A 17,888-nucleotide genomic window follows, 5' to 3' on the forward strand; every position below is an offset into this window, starting at 1 on the left:
ATTGATGGAATGTACAACTGCTTAAATCTCTGACCTGCTCGAGCTGGAGGGGTCCACTGTGCACCCCCAATAAAACTACTACTTGGGTATAGTTTGTTTTTTTGGATCTGCTGAACAAGAAAAAAGATGTCAACATTGGATATTTGGGATGCACTACCTTTCTGGGATGGTTTTGGATTTGCTTGTACCGCGTAAAATGGGGAAAATGAGTAGAGAGGTACTAAATCCTCTCCTAGATTAAGTAAACTAGCATGAAATAACATTTAACTTACATTTCTATGTATATCTATGTATATGCCAATTACAAAGGAGATGTCATCATTTGTTGTGTCATATTTTAGATGAAGCATTGCAATAGATTTTGTAATTTTGAAACATGCCATGTTCTTTGCTTTCTCATTAATTGTGCCGATGATTTTGCATTTTTCTGCAGCAACATCGGAAGACAGAGTCACTTTAACAGACGAATACTTTACCCCATGTACGGTCAACATAATTGATTATGATCACAGATTTGACGAATTGGATTTTCTTGTGAATATCACATGGTATCAAAACTCTAAACGGGTAGGTACACGACTTCCAAACAGTGTGTGAAATTAACTTGAAATGCATGCTGGTCCGAAGGACCAATAGCAAAGGGAATCTGCTGGTCCTTCTTGATGTATGTTGGTCCAACAAAAAAGTAACAAAAAACCTTCAAAAATGTACTTTGAATTGAAAATAGCTGATAACATGGTACATTATCAGTCTCTCCTACTCTGGTGTTGTTATATAATATTGATACAAATAAATGAACAAATATATATTTTAATTTTTTTCTTTTTTTTGCTCAATAATATATGCCATGACTAGAGGTAGGTATTACCCAGAAGCAGCTCTATGGGAAAAAAATTTATAGTTCATTCCAAAATTAACATGGGGAAACGTCTTTCAGTTTTCATTCCAAATTAATATGAGAAAAATTATTTCAGTCCTCATTTCCAATTACATTGGAAAAAGTCTCGGTTTTCATGTCATTTCATTTGGGGAAGTCTTTCAGTTTTCATCTCATATCTCTACTACATGGGAACAAGTCTCCAGTTTTCATATACACCATCAGCTATTTCAAACAGATCAAGGGCATCATCATCCTCAGAGCAGCTAGAGTCTCCAAACTCAAAGTCAGATTCATAGTATGATTCTACATCAGTGTCCCGATCAGCACACTCAATAGCAACTGCATTTGCAGGATCCACCTCTTTTTGCACAGTTTCCTGTTCCTGAGTAGATGTAGATGCAGTGACTGTTACAGCATCTGTCAGCAACTCCTTTTTTACGTCCAGTGCAAGCTATCTAGACAAAGTCTTTTGATGGACGGTTATGCATACATATAGCATGGGCATTACGGGACAGATACTGAGATAGCAGAGTTTAGTGAAGACCGCACTGTTCATTTTTACAGTGTTGCCTCAGCTTTGGCGCATTACAGTTCTTGGAGTGTTCCGCGGCGATTTTATGAACCTCTGACTGACAGTGTGAGGCTAAACTAGAGTGTCTAAAGTTGTTTGTGCCAACCACATAAGGACCCTTAGAATAAGTTGAGAAAGCAGATTTATAAGATATGCGTCTACATTATGGGCAGAGAGATCGCTGTATGCTCGTCGGCATGGCATGTAGTACATCTTCGAGTTATCAAATAACGACCACTCACGGAACTCATTCTGCCATGCATGCTGAAAAGATTGCGGTTTTTGTCTTTCTCGATCTGGCAAATAAATAAATAAATAAATAAATAAATAAATAAATAAATAAATAAATAAATGAATTGTGCTGTTCAGATAACATGGTTTTCAAAAATAGGGTAGGTAGGTCGGCAGAGATTTTTTCCAAAATATTTTTATTTTCAAAAATGCACTTTTCAGGGGTTCAGGGCGATCAAACACTGGCCACAACATTTCCATAGAAATGTATCATACATATGAAAGGAAAAAACATAAAAGACATCCTCGTTCAAGCAAAAATCAAATGCCAGGTGACGAACACGTGTTTTTACGTTTTTTTCTTTCTTTTTTTACTTACGTGTTCAGTAGCTCTAAAAAGTTTAGGGTCGGCAGGAAAAAATAGGGTAGGTCGGGTTATCGGAACAGCACACGTTTTTTTTCTTTGGCCTCATATTTCCTTCGTTCCTGTTGCTTCTCCTTGTCGTTTGTTTCTGTATTCTTCTTTGGGGGCTCACACCCTTCAAAAACACGCCACGTATTGGTAGGGTGATCCGAAACAGCGTAGTCAGGTGGCGTGAGTGTGACAGCAGACTTGCAAGACCTATTACCTTTCTAACAAACTTTGCTTGTATCAAGAATTGTGATTGGTCAAAATAATAGTCTGCACATGAAATCGGCCAATTGCGTGCGTTATTTTTAAAAGTTTTAGCTGTCGCGGCTGTCATTCTCTGTACGAAGAGTTGGTAATTCGTTACGTATTGCAGTAGCAAAACTAGGAAAAACACTCATGCAAGCAGGAATCGGACCGACAAATAGTTGGATACATAGCCAAACAAATTCGGTTTTCAAAAATATTATGTGAATTTTGCGCTGGTCCGAAGGACCAGTGTTCTGGAAAAACTAATGGTCCGTCGGGGATTCTGTTGGTCTCGGACCAGCGGCCCAGCGTTAATTTCGCACGCTGCTTCCAAAGGCATAATAAGAGTGTTTTAGAATTATATATTCGTATTGTCGGAAAAACTAAACATCTGACCAAATCAAGTCTCATAAAATAAAAATTTCGAGCCCTGTAGCTGTATAGGTACGCGATTAGGGCGGCTATCACATATGTGAAAATCTTGAGAGAGCCACAATCTGGTACTTGCCAGCCTGCTACAATTCGAAAGTAATGCCTGAACCAAGGATGGATAGGCAAAATGAAATATACATCCTTAAGGTGTATCGTGGTGGTCCACTCCCCTTGTTGGATAGTGTGACCGAATGAATTCATACTCTCCATATGGAATGTATCCACTCTGATGTAAGAATTCGAATAGCCGGGGTCTCTAGCCTGGTCTCTAGCTGGCTGGCTTCTTCGGAATCAGGAAAAGTGGCTGTAAAACCCCCGTATCGAATATGGAGGATTTATTAAAAGCCTTAACTGACCATTTTGACAAGAAGGTATTGGCCGCCTCTATAACAAGAGGGGATGGATCTGTGTTCTGGAGATATGGCAGGGCGAGCATGGGCCTGTTGCCTCAGTAATAAAAGTGTATCCCGCATGAAACAATCCCCAAGAATCACTTGATCATAGGTGATTTGCTTCCACAGGTGGGCAAATTAGTAAAGACGACCCCCACTGACACTGAAAGCAGAATCGAGGAAGGAGGGATACACTTGACTTGAGTGCCCTTGCCTTCTTGTGCCAAACAGTCACTTTCTTTGCTCGTCCCTGGTTTTATGACCATGTGACTTATGCGGAAAGGACTGCCTCACCTTTCTGGACTTACCAGTCACCTTACCCAAGGCAAGGGCTGGTTTGCCCACCGAGACTTAACATGAGCAGAACTTGCCCGTTCCTGAGAGGTGGCTGCAGTGGCCTCTTACAGCTGAACCACAAGTTTCTGCTTCAGCAACTCCTCATTAGTCCCACAGACATCGTCCGGGGGAGGGGGGACTCACAGGTTTGGTCATGCCCGTGCATGTCTCCACGGGTGCGTGCGTCCTTTCACGCATATATCTCAGCGTTGCCTGGAGCGATTTCATTCAAAGTTGGTACAAAGATTAATCCCTATGTCATATATGCCGATTTTTGTAAAAACCGATCAAAAAGGCCGTGTGACGGAAGTTTTGTTTCCTGTTTGTGATATCCATCCACAGGGTCTCAAGGATTCATCAACAGGGGCTGATGGATGGCCAATTAAGAGATAATAAAGAATAGGGGCTAATGAATGCAGATATATCAGATATGCCTGAGCCAATTCTTTTTAAACTTCCTACAATGATACTACACTACGGCATACATATGCAGGTCTATTTATTTTGATGTGACATGCATAATTAGTGCTATTTTGCATAATTAGGGATTAGAGTGCTGTTTCTGGTACGACTGCACCAAATTTCATGAAACTTTGAACAGTAAAGACTCTAATTTAAATGAAAAAATGTGTGACTAAATGAAATCATTTATTTTTTTATCGAATTTGCCATTATTACACCCAAAATGTCTGAGATTAAAGCATTAATTCCATGGAATATTTTAACCTTCCAGTATTGTCAATTTTGTAAAACATTTATAAGTGGCATCAAAGTTGTATATGTCTTGTACTTTTGAAAAAAAAATGCGGTGGGTCACTGTGCTCATTTTTTCAATCTTGTTAAACGTAGCTAGGAATACACAATTTTCATACTCTCTCATGATTGTTATTTTGTGTGCTTTTCAGCTGGTGCCATTGACGTGGCCAGAGTTGGATAAACTCAAGTCGGTTTAGACTGAGAAATCCAAAACGTCCACTGATACATTTAAAAATGAATTAATTTAAGAACTTGCCCTCGGTATATGGGTCTACAACCTGCGGATAAGAGGAAGTGTTGAACATCTGCGTGCAAAACGACACATTACATGTTTATTTTTAGTCTGTGTGCATTCCTAATAAATATGCGGCTATATGATAATTTTGGGGGGACTTGAAAATTTTTGAGGGAATTAAGGGGGGGATCTGAAAAAATAAGATTCCTCCAACCCCCGCCCCTCATCATTTTTTTGAACGCAGCCTAAGTAAAAAAATGCCCGAACTAAACAAGGAAAGATCGGCAATAATGCAACCAAAGAGCTATCGTAGCAGCACTCACCATGATGAAGAGAGCTAGTGCTTGATAGAATTATACTCTCCATACGAAAAGTATCCACCCTTGTGTAAGAATTCCAATGGCCTAAGATATAACAGATCTCCAGCCGACTGGTTTCTTGTTGATAAGTAATAAATGACTGTTAAAACAATCATCAAATGAGGCATGCTGCCAATAAAGCCCCTCGTAAAAGGAGGGTATAGATCACTTTAAACAATCAAGGAATGGGACTGTCTTCTGGGGAACGAATAAGCCAAGTGATGGCCGGTTGTCTCAAAAAGACAAAATTAAGAATCACTGGGTCATCAGTAATTTGAGTCCATAGACTGGCAAAATACGTAAGACGACTCTCTTCTGACAGTTCGACTGGAGAACACTCTACTCGACCGAGTGACCTCCCCTTCTATGCCACGTCATGGTCTAATATGAAAGAGGGACTGTGGCAACGTGCAGTCATCTCCTCTGCTCGTCCTTGGTCAACAACCATAGGACTTGCACAGTTAAAAAAGTCTCACCTACCCGAAATAGAACTGAGTAGCCCAAGTTTCAAAAGCGATCTTTCACTAAACGAACGTCAAAAACGAACGAGAACGTCATATTTCCAAGCATGCTATTGGTCAGCTTTCGTCACATTTGCATGTCTCGTCACCAAATCTACATCGTGATTGGCCTGAAGAATAATTAATTAGTAGCCGACGAGGACGCGTCAGTTCCTTTCGTCGTCTTTCGTCGCATTATAATATTCATACACTGCTTTGTATTGCCGCCACAGTAGCGATTGATGCATGCCTTCCAATCAGAGAATTTCTTCGCGTATGACAGATGGATGGCAGGACTGTGAGTGAGTGTCGATATAAATGCAAACCTGTCACCTTGTTCCTGCAATTCTAGGGATTTGTCACTTTTGAAAGCATGTGGGTGTTACAAGTATTGTAGGCTACGCAACCTGTTTTAACTCGAGTCTTCCCTTGATGCATTCACGTCGCCTATGTTGTTTTAAATCAAATTAAAAAAAAGTAAGATGCATTTCTTCATTGGAATAAGGGTGAGTTTTTAAAAAAAAAATGGGTTCGTGGTCAGTTGCGTTGTTTGGCCTTTCAGAATCGCATGACGTTATGAATATTCTCCGGAACGGGTTTCGGCAATTGTGTCTCGACTGTCACAAGAAGTATTTGCATTTTTTTCTGTTTTGTGGCCGAAGTCCACATACACTATTCTCAACTTGTTTTATTTGATGTCATTTAAAGGAAAATAAACTACATACCACATTCTCAATAACATGTGGTGAGTTACAAACTAATCTGTGACACTAGGCCTAGGAGAATATAATATAACTACAGTCTGAATTTTTGTGTTATCTAAATAACAAGGGACAATTTCAGTTGCTGCTGGGCATCGGTTCTGGAATGGCATTGGATATTTCGAATGATACACATTTATTTGCTAATGATGGATAAATTAACAAGTATCCGCTTATGACAAAGTTTCAAGCGAGTCAGCTGGTTGGCGAGAATCGGGTGTATCGCATAATATTCAATAGTCAATTTAATCAGTTACGAGCACGTAATATCATAATTCAAGATCTAAGAAGCCACAAAAGAACTGTACCGCCAACCCCGTTGGTCCATGCCCATACTTGCCGATGCGTGTGCCTTTCTAACTCAACGCCTCATCCACTTAGCACGAAGACTACGCTTGGGAAAATCCCGTAATATTTTGTTCAATCAACCAGTTTCGTTTGCCTGGTTGCTTATATATAAGTGAATTTAAAATCATTGTTACTATTATCATATATTGTGCGTGTACTCAGTATTTTATCTCAGTAAAAACGAGTTGTTTACCTCCTGACCTATAGAAGTCGTGCTATTAAGGGTGTGAACCATATCATCTGGAAATCTCATCGCTAATCCAGGGTTCCAGATATAATACACTTCATGATAATTCACCCCCCCCCCCCCGCACCAATGAATGGTTCCTTTGAGTAACTATTTCTGTATATCAGTACATTGTCTTGTCCGTGACAAAAAGCTGTGCCCCAATTTTTTAATGCGACGAGAAGACGACGGGAAGAATTGACGGTTACTAATTAATTAGGCTACTGTCCAATCGGGTAGCAGAATTGGCGACGAGATATGGAAATCTGACGAAACCTGACCAATAGCATGCTTGGAAACACGACGAGCGCCATCGTTTTTCACGTTCGTTCAGTGAAAGATCGCCGAAGTAGCAGCCAAAGAGGGTGCTAACTACTGAACTACAAGTTTCTGCTTAAATAACTCCTGATTCTTGAAAGAATGGCGTATCATAAACCCTTAACATAAGAGTACTATGCCATAGCAAAAGGTGAGCAGGCCAGGTTGTTTCCTTTGCCAAGGGCAAGTTCAAGAGCAGCTGTCTCCGCATGATGATTACCTCAATGACAACATACCATACAGCACGAGTGCTCAATATGGAACTGCAAAAACTTTGCACCCTCGAGACAAAGAGTTTAAACACAATGAGTTCTCAGTAGAGAAACCAGCTGAATGGCTACCCAGAGAATTGAGTTCCCTGGTAGCTAAAACCAAAAAAGTAGATCCAACCTGGCAAAATCATCTCCGTGAAAGATTTCACCAAGTCCTTACTTCTGAAACGCAGCTTCGCCACAGCATCATTGGTGGGTGACAGACAAAAGTCATCCCTAGGCAAGTCAAATATAAAGCATTGGAAGGACGAAAACACCAAAGGGTGAATGTACTTCCCATACCCTCAAGATATGATGACACCTGCCTCGTGATTCAGTCATCATACTCAATCTAAACCCTGTGAAAAATGACAAACAGCGAAAATGCTCTTCTGCCAAAGTGCGCAAAAGGCCTTTCGTAAAACACGTAGGGAGACCTCCAGCACCGTAAGCAGAGCGCCACCGTTGGTAAGATTTTGCTGGTCCAGCCAAATAGTCTACCAACAAAAAGTGGACAAGAAGGAAAGAAAGCCAAAACTCTTGAAATCAAAACAGGAGAAAATGTTGTCAACTCCAAAACTCACCCTGAAGGAACAGGAGACCAAAAACTCACATTAGAAGCCATTAAAATGACGGAAGTACAAGAACGCGGAAAATTTTGAATGCACTACTTGTTTCTCAAGGCAAAGTAACAAAGCAAAATTTCAGACGTCGCAAACAATGTAATTACCCAACGAAAGCACAAAAGCACACCACCGTTACACTACCAAACAAGAGAAACCACCACCAGCTACCAAGAAAGCAAAAACTACTTTCTCAATGACTTGTAAATAGGAAAAAGGACTTAATTCGCTCTGGAAAAACAGCATGCTTGTGTTCGTCTAGCGGGTACTTCGCATGGAAAGAGCAGACCACATCAATCAAAGGCTACATGTACCGGTAGAATAAAAACTGAGGGCCAAGGAGGGTCACCTGCTTAAAGTGCATATAAAGGACCCCTCCAGGTGTGAAAGTTCTTCTCTAGATTTGTATTTGTGTAAGATCAATAAGGCTAATTGTTGTATTGAAGGCAATTACTGGTGCTGTGTAATAGAAATGTATATACAGGTCATTAATATAACCCACAGATTGCAACAAAAGAATCGGAGCGTCACTGACACTATTTTTAACAGACCAAATACTGTTACTCTCTAGTCATGTGATCATCATGTACAAATCACGTGATCTTCGGAACCAGGGTCAGATATCTCTCTCGGAAGTACCCTTTCCCTCTGCTCGCACAAGATGTTAAAATGAGCAAATCAGATTCAGGCCCATGTTAATTTATATGACATTGTCTACAATCAATACATATTATATGCCACAGACGTGCAATAAATATTTGGTAGGCCAGCCATCGTCAGCATTGTAAGTTTAGCAAACCGTCATTGCGAAAGTTGATTAGTTAAATTTTCTACCACCATCAACTGACTGACCAAATACATTTTGGCCACTTCATTGCTAGGTCAAAGAAGATGGTCTACATACTGGGACATCAGACATATACTATAAATTCAACAACTCACATCATCAGTTCACGTCCTTCCTCTCTTTATTCAACATAACTGAATCTCATTATGGTAAATATGTGTGCGAAGGATCTATTAGCTTAAGGAAATATAACCAAGCTGACGATGGAGTTAAATTACAGTTTCCGAGAACAGTGAAGAAGCTTTACCATTTGAGGCCACTTCATTGGAAAAATCAAGGTATTTGTGTTTTTTCCAACACAAAATCTGCATACTAGTCCAGTCAAAATAGGGTTAGACCCGCCACAAATTGCAACATAATTTTTTTCTTCAGAATGCATTTTGAAGAGGTACCCAGAACAACATATCAAAAGTTTACTCGAATCTACCTTGGGAAAATATGTCTAATTTGCATTAATCAAATATGGCTGCCAGCCGTCTTACAAAATAACATAATTGGCCAAATGTCTCATGCTAAACACGATATTTCAGTGATTTCAAAGTCTGACACTACGTATTTGGCACGGGGATCATTTTGGAGATATAATGTTGTGTATAGGTACTTCGTTAATATGCATAATTCCAATATGGCGGCTAACATTCCTGAGAAATACATTTTTGGTCCTATAGCATGTATTAAACAAGCTATTTCAGTGAGTTTTAAGTGAAAAGTATATTTATTTAGCATGGATAAACAGTTTTGGATATACAATGTTCTACACAGGCACTCCGTTAATTTGCATAAATCAATATGGCGGCCAACATTTATACAAAGTACACGAGGTCATATACCACGCATTAAATAAGCTATTTCAGTGATTTTAAAGTTTAAATATATTTCTTGGACATGAAGAAACACGTTTGGCGTTTCGTTGCTTTGAAAGATGGTTTGACAATTTGCATAAATTAAATATGGCTGCCAAATTAATACCCTATTGCTTAATAGCTTTTAATATAAATGAGGTTCTGGTATAGTTTATAGCACTGGGAACCTGTCAAAAAGAAACTGTTAAGTCCTTGGACATTTGTGTTTAATTAAAATGGTGGTTTTCTATACATATGGTGACTATTAACGATTGTTAACCGTCTGAATGATATTTTTTCTGAATAACATTGAACTCACCTGTATACGACATAATTTATAAGTTGTATGGGTGTTTAACACTATAGAGTGTTAAAACACGTAATCTGTTATGTTTACTGTAAAAGAAAGACATTTACTAAATGTTTAGTTTTTAATGTAGACTGAAACTCCTTCTTATGGACGAATTAATCTGGAAGTACATCTGGAAGAATGACACTTTTGTGTATTATGTCACTTAAACAAACGGTTTGATAGTAATTGTGTTTGCTCATTTTATATGAAGTCAGGGCATTCGGTGGGATGGTGATTTCAAGTGATTTCTTAGTGTATCGTCTGTATTATAATTAGTTGTTTTGGATATAGATTCTTTACACGTTTTCTTAAATTCAAACCACTTTTCAGTCAGGGCTTGTTTGATTTTCTTAGTTCTGATGTATGCACTTCATTGTTGTGAAAAATAGACTCTTTTCTTCGGTTTCATATGCTACTTTCCGTTTTACTTGCCTTCTTTCTTCTTTACGCACTTTTCCTCCGATGACATGTTCCGTTTTTCGTTGTGTCGGTCTTGTCCGTTTTTCACTACACTACAGTATGTCACGTTCTGTGTAAAGTCATTTTTGTTTTTGCATGTTCTAATGTTCCCCAATGTTTCACTTTTAATGAAGCCCTTCAATGTTGCCGCAGCGTGACAATGGCTTATGTGTTTTAGCTGGATTGTATCAGTTGCTTTTGTGTATTCCGCTGCCGAGAATTTTCTTTGTTGTGTCGGTGACCTTTATAATAGACAATTTGGCCCAAATATTATATTTCTTGATAAGAGTTTCAACCGAAAATTTAACAGTTGATGCATTTTGTTGAAGATTTCGATTTAAATTCAATGAGTTCGTGTTGCATTCGAATAAAGAAATATTCTATCTCAGAATCTCAGCCAAAGGATATTTGATACCTATGTTGCTGTATTATTCTTATTTCTGTATCGTGAAATGCAATATCAGCCATATCCAGTCAAGCTGGAGATCCCATACAACACCGTCCAAAATATTTTTTTTTCAGAATTCATTGTTAATTCAAACCTGTTGTTTATATAATTAATTTTTAGCATGGCTGGCATTTTTGTGGTTTTCCGATCATGCAATCGTTTCGTAATGTTTCCAGATTGAATGCCCTGTTGACTGAGTCAAATGCTTCATTATGTGATGTACTAGTACTTCCATTCGCTCTTCGTCTAATGTTACCAAATTAAAGTCGCATTGCTTGGAACTTTGATTTTCTCAATTATTTTATGTATTTGTGTTGTATTTCCACGTTTGTTTCGAAATGTGAAAAATTAAGATTTCAGAGTCCACTTATCGAGCGTTGTATGAACTTTATGCTTCGTGATCGAGTTTTGTGTATTTTTGGCAGGAGGTATGAAAGTGGTGTCTGTATTTACTGTTTAATAGCTTAAGATATTTATGTGATAATCGATGTGCTTTTTATCGTACATTTTGTTGTTAGGTGGTTTGTTTGTTTTGTTGTTCGTTTTGTGCCTTCTGTTGTTAACTTTGTGTAGTATCGCTGCTCGCTCATTTGTTGCTGACATTTCCTTATATGTTATCATCAGCATCTAGAGCTGTTATTCATCAAATATTTAATTGCTATCTTCTTAATCGTAGATAGAATTTTCAATGCCTTACATTCTGTAAGCATCATGTAATCCTTGACTTTTAAAGGGGATTTTCACAAGTGTCAGTAACTTAGCTTTCAAGTAGTTTTTAAACATTATGTTTTCTGTTGTCATGTGGTCCATTTTGATTTCAATATGAATGGGAATTTCATGATTTGTTTAAGTCTCATAATATACCAAAGTGTCATATTTCCAGATGTACATTTTTTGCATCGCGTAACAGTTGGATTCTGTTGAGCTTATAAGGTGTTTGAATGAATTTTAAGCCTTTGCTAAACATACGTTTTTCAATTTTATAAGTTTGTATATTGATACGATTTTTATGAGTCTGACATTGTTTGCAACAATGCTAAGTTTAATTTGTGTGTATTGTGGCCTTTGTTATTTTTGATCAAATTATTTTTGTATATGCAGTTTTATTAGCGCTATTTTGTTTATTGTAGTTTTGCTATTATATGTGATGACTCCTAGCCTATCATCTAGGGGGGGGGGGGGTCTTCTGAAGATGCACTCGTCCATAAGAAGGGAGTTCAGTATAAATACAAAAAACTAAAGATTTTGTAAACGTCTTTGTAGATAAAAACCCAGTAAACATTACAGATAACATGTTTTGACAATGTACAATATTAAACATCCATACAAATTACAAATAATGCCGTACACAGATGAATCCAATGTTACTTTCATTAAGAAAATATATATTCGGACGACTAACAATCATTTACTGTTTTCATATACAGAAATATCACAACATTATTAAAATCGCATGACTTTCCTACATCTCAATAGTAAAAGCGCATCAGCATATAGTTAATATGTAAATCCATTTTAAGTCATAAAAGCAAGTCTGCCTATTCGCTTTCACGTTTTTTTTTCAAAATACAGTATATTTATGGAGTATTTTTCAGGTACTACAAATCACCTTAAAATAAACTTTAATTCTGAAATGGATAGTTACTATACTTAATTTATAGCATACTTTTCACATTTCTTAAAAATAAATATCTGAGGACCTAACAGTTTCTTCTTGATAGATTCGCAGTGCTAAACATTATATCAGAATCTTATTTATATTAAAACCTATTAAACAATGGGACATTAATTTGGCAGCCACATTTCATTTATGAAAATTATCAACGCGCCTTTTTAAAACATTGAAAGACCAAAAGTGTTCCTTCATGCTAAAGAAATATATTAAAACTTTAAAATCACTGAAGTAGCTTATTTAATAGTCGCACCAGCGGCTTACTGACTACGCATGCGCATATTTATAATATACTATCCGACTAACCGGAAGTGTACCCTTCTTTCATGGGCGCCGCCATGTTGTTTTTTTTGAGTACTCGTAAATAAACGAATACGAAACAAATTACTATTGCATAACATGCCATTTATAAAATATACCTCTTTTATTAGCCAGTAAATGTTATTATGCACCTTGTCGCTGATACAAAATATCGTTAATATAGATAAAAGGAGAAAACTGTCGTGCATATTAACGGGGGCAAACGCAAAGAATGCTGGGATTGAATTTTAGAAAAGCGCCCCCCATTGTCAATAATTAGATTCAAAAATTGCCAGTTTTTAGACGGAACGCTATAGTATTCAGCTTGCAAGTGGAAGGTGGGCAGTGCGGTTACCATTGCAATGATAATGATTGCATAATACGCCCCTTGTTTAACGCAATAGGCTGTTATCATTGTAAAAATTGCCAATTTTTGTCCAAAATTGTACACGTTACAGAAAATCTATACCTGCACTGCTGCAGGGTTTGACGTCGTGTACCGTACGTGAACTGCTTTCATCAGAGGGAAACTGGGCATAGTTGTCATACAAACGTTTATGAAGTAACAATTAATTACATTTTATCATGAATCAATACAAATAACATTGCCAATCTTAACCCCTGGCGCGACACCAAGGGCTGAGCCCTATATAATATTACGTAGTGTATGACCTCAAACATACTTTGTAGGTAGGTTGGCCGCCATATTGGATTTATACAAATTACCAAAGTGCCTACTCAAACCATTGTATCTCAAAAATTGTTTGTCCGTGCAAAAAAAATATACTTTTAACCTGAAATTCACTGAAATAGCTTGTTTAATACGTGCCATAGGACCAAAAATGTATTTTTAGGAATGTTAACCGCCATATTGGAATTATGCAAATTAACGAACTGCCTATACACAAGATTATATCTCCAAAATGATCCCCCGTGAAAAAACATAATTTACAGACAACCCTGAAAAAAAGCGATTGTGACAATATTTTTCCTGGTGTAGTTGAGATAATTTATAGCTGTATAACTACATTGTGCTTACATTATCTTCAAAGTGTTTGATAATGATTTTATTGTTTATTTTTAGCAAAGAAACTGGCATCCAAAGTGCTGAATTCTCAGTTAACATATAAAAGTTTACAAAGCATGTCAGCTAAGTTACTTATGCATCAGCTGAAATCACAACAACTTACAAGATCAGTGAATACCAAGTTGGAACATATTAAGGACGTCTCAGAAGACAACAGATATGAAATCAAGAAATTATGGCAAATGATGACATATATACAAATAAAGGTTGCAGGTAGCGTAGCCTTATACAAACACAGAGTTTATTTAAGAGCCATACGTATGTATGGGCTCATAGTGAAGCAAAATAATTTTAAATGTAGACATGCGAAATAAGAAATTTTCGCTTAAAATATGCCCACTAGTTAACTCTCTGCATAACGATGTGAGATTATACGTATCATCTTGGCCCAGTCATGACACAGAGAGTTGCGTATTTTGTTAATATAGTGACAGTGGAAAAATCAAATAAATAATGCCTAAGATAGCAGATTTTTTTACGTCACCCCTTCATGATATCACGCTTTACCCTTTTTTGTTTGACCATGAACCTTCTTACCATTGAAAAACACCTTTGCAGTTTGGCTGTGAAAATGGGTTAAAAATCGGCAGACATAAAAATAAGTCGCTTGAGGTATGAAAGATGTCTGAATTTTGGTGCAACACAGAAATTTGTTTCGACAACTTTAAAAAAACGATTATGATGAAGAAAATGAAGTAGCTGAAGTAGAATGTTTGATATTGTCCAAGTATGCTGCATTTGCACTATTGCTAACATAGTGTAGTTGATTGGGCTTACAAGGTCTTTGGCAGATTTTTTGTTTTCTTCCAGTTCTTTCAAGTATATCTTTACAACTGTTGATCAACTTTTGGAAGTGGGTGATTTTCTTTGTGTCAGCAATATTGTCATCAGTCAAAATGTACAAATGTATACAGAGAAAGCTCAAAGACAGGGAGATGAAGAGACACTACGCGCGACTGGAAGAAATTGCTGCCTTGGGTCTAACGTTTCGACATCAATGTAAGTGTATAATTTATAGTAATTAAAAGGTATTTGAATAAAAACGGTGATTTCAACCCTGCTTAACATGGCTAGAAAAGTCTTTATGGATTCACAAGGCAGGACCGTGACAGGCAAAGTAAATACTTGTATTCAGACAGAAATGAAATGCCTTTAGGGAAGATGACATGCAGAGAATTACCTCTTTTTTCCCAAAATACTTTTCTACTTTTTATACAAGGAATTTTTATTTCACTAGATTAATTGGCATTTAGAAAATCAGGCAACCTTACGTCATATTAATTGAACACTCTATTACTAAACCATATGTATATGATGTAAATGACATTATTAAAATATTGTCATCATAAATGATAATGCTTAATTTTTCTTTTCTCAGGAAATCATTTGCCTTTCTTTCTGGAGCAAGATATTTTCAATGCATTGAATACAACTTTCACGAGTTTGATGCAGACACCAAAACCATGTCCTAGCTGATTTCAATATTTGTAGCCTACAATTTCGTTTTCACTATCCTTCATTAATTCATAGGTTCTGAGTATAAATATGACGTGTTCATTTCATCGTGTGAAGAAGATGGAACATTTGTGGAAGATCAGTTATTGCCAAAGATACAAACAGAATGGCATCTTTCCAAGTACTATGGTGAAATGGACGGGCCGTTGGGGGTTGACATAATATCAAACCTGTCAGAAAAAATCCATAAAAGCAGGAAGACACTGGTTGTTCTGTCACAGAAATTCATACAAAGCAGCTGGTCGGTTCATGAGCTCTGTTTAGCTTACCACAGGAAATTTTTTGACGCTAAAGACAGTCTTGTAATATTACATTGGTCAGACTTAATAGATAATCCATTAGAGCTGGAGCCATTACTTCAGGGAAACAACTACGCAGATTTTAGAAAAGGTAGTACAGAAAAAGCTCGGAATAAACTGAAACATGCATTAATCAAGGGAAGAAAAAGTAAACAGCATTAAGAAAAGCCGTACCTTTGGCATTGAGCTACTTGTAATATTCAATTTATATTTTACTTAAATTTCTGAATGCAGCAGGAAAACAAAAAGTCATTGGATTAATAAGTTATCCAGGAGGACTTACATATTGGATTCTATGTGTCCATGCATGTGTCCATGTGTGCATCCGCGCTGATATGTCAGATGCGTCCATCTATCTTTCTTTCATGAATTTGACTTTGTTATGTGTGCCAGTGATTTACTGTCTGTTCTGTACTGTTTTGTGTCTATGTTTATAACTATTGTATTACAAATTTTGACCTAGTGTTATCGGATTTTGGATGGGTATGATTGTGATTGGTTTGATCACGTCAATTCAGAGATATATCCCTTTACAGGAAAATTTCATGAAATATGCAATTTATAATTAAGTTACATGTCATCCCTTAGTATCTTTCACTGCTGATATATCCTAGTGTGATAAACACTTGTAGTAATTCTCATCAAATTGTGTGCAGCTGTTGTCAATGTATTTCCCTTCAATCATCAATTATGCAAATAAGCATAAAATATGTAAGCCACCCCCTCCAACTTCTTCATTAACACTTCAACTCCACCAAATGATAACATTCTCTCGATGCTATGTGATTATCCTACTCTCTTTTTAATATTTGAATGGAGAATAGCCTCATCGAAAGAGCATCCTTACTACCTTACATGGATATGATTATTGGATCAGTTTTGATGCCATATCATGCACATGGGTTATGCAAAGTGGGAATAATGTTGAAAAAGTGATATTTCATACAGTGTAAAAGATATAAATGTCAGCCACTTTCATTAAGAAGTACGGCAACTGCCTGTTATTTTGCATCGGTCAAAACTTTCGGTAACATTGACCTTGAATTAAAAATCACTGATACTTCATGAATAAAAAAATTAATTTATTGTAATACCACATCCGTGGTTTTTAACACTTTCCCCAGATATTCCAGATGTACACTGATTTCTCAAAGAGGCAAGGGGTATTGTATTTTACTTACAGAGTTAACTTAATGTACATACAATGTTGTATAATTGATCTAATAATACATTTAAAATCATGCAGTTTAAATTTTAGTTTGAGAAATTTCATGCACATTTGTCTGTTGTTGATTTACTTACAAAAGACTTAATGTACTTATGCTTTAATAATTATCTCTATGTTATGTTTTTTTTAAAAAAAATTATTTCACACAATCTAAAATTTTGACAATTCTTTACATGATTACTATACTTATTTGGTTGTCTTCGATAAAAGAAATACGAAGTTTTCCTTATAGATGTAAATACGTTAAACTGGTATGTAAGGTCTGCACCAATGTCAGAAACCGAAGTAAACTTTGACCTTTGATATATACATACACACACACACACACACACACACACATATATATATATATATATATATATATATATATATATATATATATATAATATATATATATATGTGTGTGTGTGTGTGTGTGTGTGTGTGGTACATATGTAATAGTGAGAAATTACATTGATTGATGGCAAAAGAGGGTTATAAACAATAACAAATATTACTCCAGTACAATAATTGGTATTATTACTTTGTTTATATATATATATATATATATATATATATATATATATATATATATATATATATATATATATATATATAATATATATATATATATATATACTTTGTTTGGTCATACACACACACACACAAACACACACACACACACACACACACACACACACACATATATATATATATATATATATATATAATATACAATATATTTCATCGATTATATTCATAGATAAGTTCGTAGTATAATCCTTATTTTTCCAAAATATTGCAAAGCAATAGCTACATCTGCATTGTCTTCTAAACCTTGGTCAATTTCTTGAATGAAATCAGAGATAAAAAATAGTTCAACATAAAAAGTCTAGTGTCTAATACTTTTAATGATTTCAAAACGCCATTGTGTGGAATATAAAAACTCTTGTTACAGACAGACCTATTTTCACGTACTTGTC

The 17,888-nt window shown here is 36.4% G+C and overlaps 2 protein-coding genes across 2 annotated transcripts in view; both read left to right on the forward strand.

Annotated features, from left to right (window-relative positions):
• The window catches only part of LOC139137925 (nucleobindin-2-like), a 608,701-nt gene that overhangs the window by 383,966 nt on the left and 206,847 nt on the right, over positions 1-17,888 (forward strand). The gene's annotated exons all lie outside the window — the stretch shown is intronic.
• On the forward strand, positions 446-16,970 carry LOC139139649 (toll-like receptor 6). The gene is made up of 5 exons (XM_070708546.1): positions 446-567; positions 8,759-9,002; positions 13,882-14,097; positions 14,695-14,883; positions 15,415-16,970. Exons 3-5 carry the CDS (start codon positions 13,941-13,943, stop codon positions 15,858-15,860), a joined length of 792 nt encoding a protein of 263 aa, XP_070564647.1. The 5' UTR covers positions 446-567; positions 8,759-9,002; positions 13,882-13,940; the 3' UTR covers positions 15,861-16,970.

Source organism: Ptychodera flava, chromosome 1 (genome assembly GCF_041260155.1).
Source record: "Ptychodera flava strain L36383 chromosome 1, AS_Pfla_20210202, whole genome shotgun sequence".
Classification (NCBI taxonomy): domain Eukaryota; kingdom Metazoa; phylum Hemichordata; class Enteropneusta; family Ptychoderidae; genus Ptychodera; species Ptychodera flava.